The sequence below is a fragment of the Parus major genome, chromosome 10, assembly GCF_001522545.3.
Source record: "Parus major isolate Abel chromosome 10, Parus_major1.1, whole genome shotgun sequence".
In the NCBI taxonomy this organism is placed as follows: Eukaryota; Metazoa; Chordata; class Aves; order Passeriformes; family Paridae; genus Parus; species Parus major.
Genome location: NC_031779.1, coordinates 19755707 through 19757602, shown reverse-complemented (window position 1 = coordinate 19757602; position 1896 = coordinate 19755707). Strand labels below are relative to the sequence as shown.

Here is a 1896-nt window from a genome sequence, read left to right as displayed (position 1 = left end):
ATAAAAATTTAAAAATATAAAAATTTAAGAATATTGAAATTTAAAAATATAAAAATTTAAACATATAAAAATTTTAAAATATAAAAATTTAAGAATATAAAAATTTAAGAATACAAACATGAGTTTTCAGTGATCAGAAGCACATCACGCTCGGGCAGTTCTGGCACTTTGGGGCAGTTCTGTGGCTGCACTGTTGCACATCGTGGCAGTGCAGGAGCTGCATTTTGGGCGCCCCCGATGGCGCAGGCCGGGGAGCAGCGGGAGCACGCTGAGCTCCCGGTGCCGGGATGGGGGCACGGCCGGGGCTGAGCCGTGTCCCTCCCTGCAGGCTCCCTGATCCAGGTGCCCATGTCGGAGAAGGGCAAGATCACGCGGGGCCGGCTGGGCTCGCTGTCGCTCAGGAAGGAGGGCGAGCGGCAGTGCTTCCTCTTCTCCAAGCACCTCATCATCTGCACCCGCGGCTCCGGGGGGAAGCTGCACCTCACCAAGGTGAGGTCCTGGCGCCTGCTGCTGCTCGCTGGCCACGGGCACGGGCAGAGGTGGCCCAGCTGTGGCCCAGCTGTGGCCCGAGCTGGCCGGGCTCTTGGCGACTCCTCGCCCTCCGCTGGCGCAGCCCCAGGGGTGCTGGGCTGGGAGCCTGAGGCCACCTGGATTTATTTCACGTGGTCCTTGTCGCAGCTGGGTCACGGGAGAGATGAGAAACTACAAGATCCCCATAAAAGAGTTTACCCTGGTTTGCAGCAGTAACATTGACAGGCTATTCTGGAAGAAACTGGAAGCACAGCCCGGGCTGACTGTAGTGCTCCTGGCTCCTCTGCTTGCTCCCTGGGCTCCCGTGTTTATTTGGGGAAGTTTGGCAGTTAATTGAGCAAGAATCTTACAGAAATTGCTTGCTACTGGCATTAAATTATCGGTTTGAAGAATTACAGTCCGTGGCAAAGAGCTGATAATTGAAACAACAGACTTTGGGAAAATTAAATTTAAAGCTCCTATTAAATAATTTATAAACAAATTAGCTGATCAGTTTGACAAGGAAAACCCAGAGATCCCAGCAGGCACAGATGTTTTTTCCCAGTGCAAGCAGGCGCTGTGTGTGCCCCCCTCCCCTGGGCTGTGTGTGCCCCCTGGGGACATGGACCTGTCCCATCCCCGGGCTGGGGGACCAGGACGGAGGAGCAGCCTGCCCCCAGGGTCCCAGTGCTGAGCCCTGACTCCTGCCCTGGCTGGGGCTGTTCTGGGGGGCCGGGGGATCCCCAGCCCCCAGGGTCCCAGTGCTGAGCCCCCCTTCCCCCTGCAGAATGGGGTGATCTCCCTCATCGACTGCACGCTGGTGGAGGAGCCTGAGAGCACTGACGAGGACGGTACGTGCTGGGGACGTGGTTGGGGGTGGTTGGTAAGGGGGTCAAATTCAGGTGTCAACAGATTCAAGGAATCCACCATTGGTTTAATTAGATGAATTATTTACTGTGAACCAAGCAGACCCACACTCAGGCAGACCTGACCTTCCTAGGGCAGCCAACAGCCCACAAAAACCTGAATAAACCCTCCCTGAAACATGACTAAAGCCCCTGCTGGGAGAGAGGGGATGGGAAAAGCTTTCCCACTCACTGTGTGGGGTTTTTCTCTTCCAAAGCCAAAACATCAGGACAAGACATTGACCACCTTGACTTCAAAATCGTGGTGGAGCCGAAAGATTCCTCATCCTTCACCGTTATCCTCGTGGCCTCGTCCAGGCAGGAGAAGGCTGCATGGACCAGTGACATCAGCCAGGTAGGACCCAGCAGGGCGGGGGTGTGGAGCTCTCGGGATGAGGGAGGAGCTGCCATGGGGTCCCTGCTGGGCTGTGGCACCGCTTTGGGCACGCGGGTGAACACCGGCATTGCCGTGTGCTCCCAC

The 1896-nt window shown here is 55.4% G+C and overlaps 1 protein-coding gene across 2 annotated transcripts in view; it reads left to right on the top strand.

Annotated features, from left to right (window-relative positions):
* RASGRF1 (Ras protein specific guanine nucleotide releasing factor 1) overlaps nucleotides 1-1896 on the top strand; it is a 28436-nt gene that overhangs the window by 16192 nt on the left and 10348 nt on the right. For both annotated transcript variants that reach the window (XM_015639431.2, XM_015639430.3), the window contains exons 10-12: nucleotides 329-489; nucleotides 1298-1361; nucleotides 1634-1770. In XM_015639431.2, the coding sequence (XP_015494917.1) occupies nucleotides 329-489; nucleotides 1298-1361; nucleotides 1634-1770 (362 nt within the window). The remainder of the gene's footprint in view (nucleotides 1-328; nucleotides 490-1297; nucleotides 1362-1633; nucleotides 1771-1896) is intronic.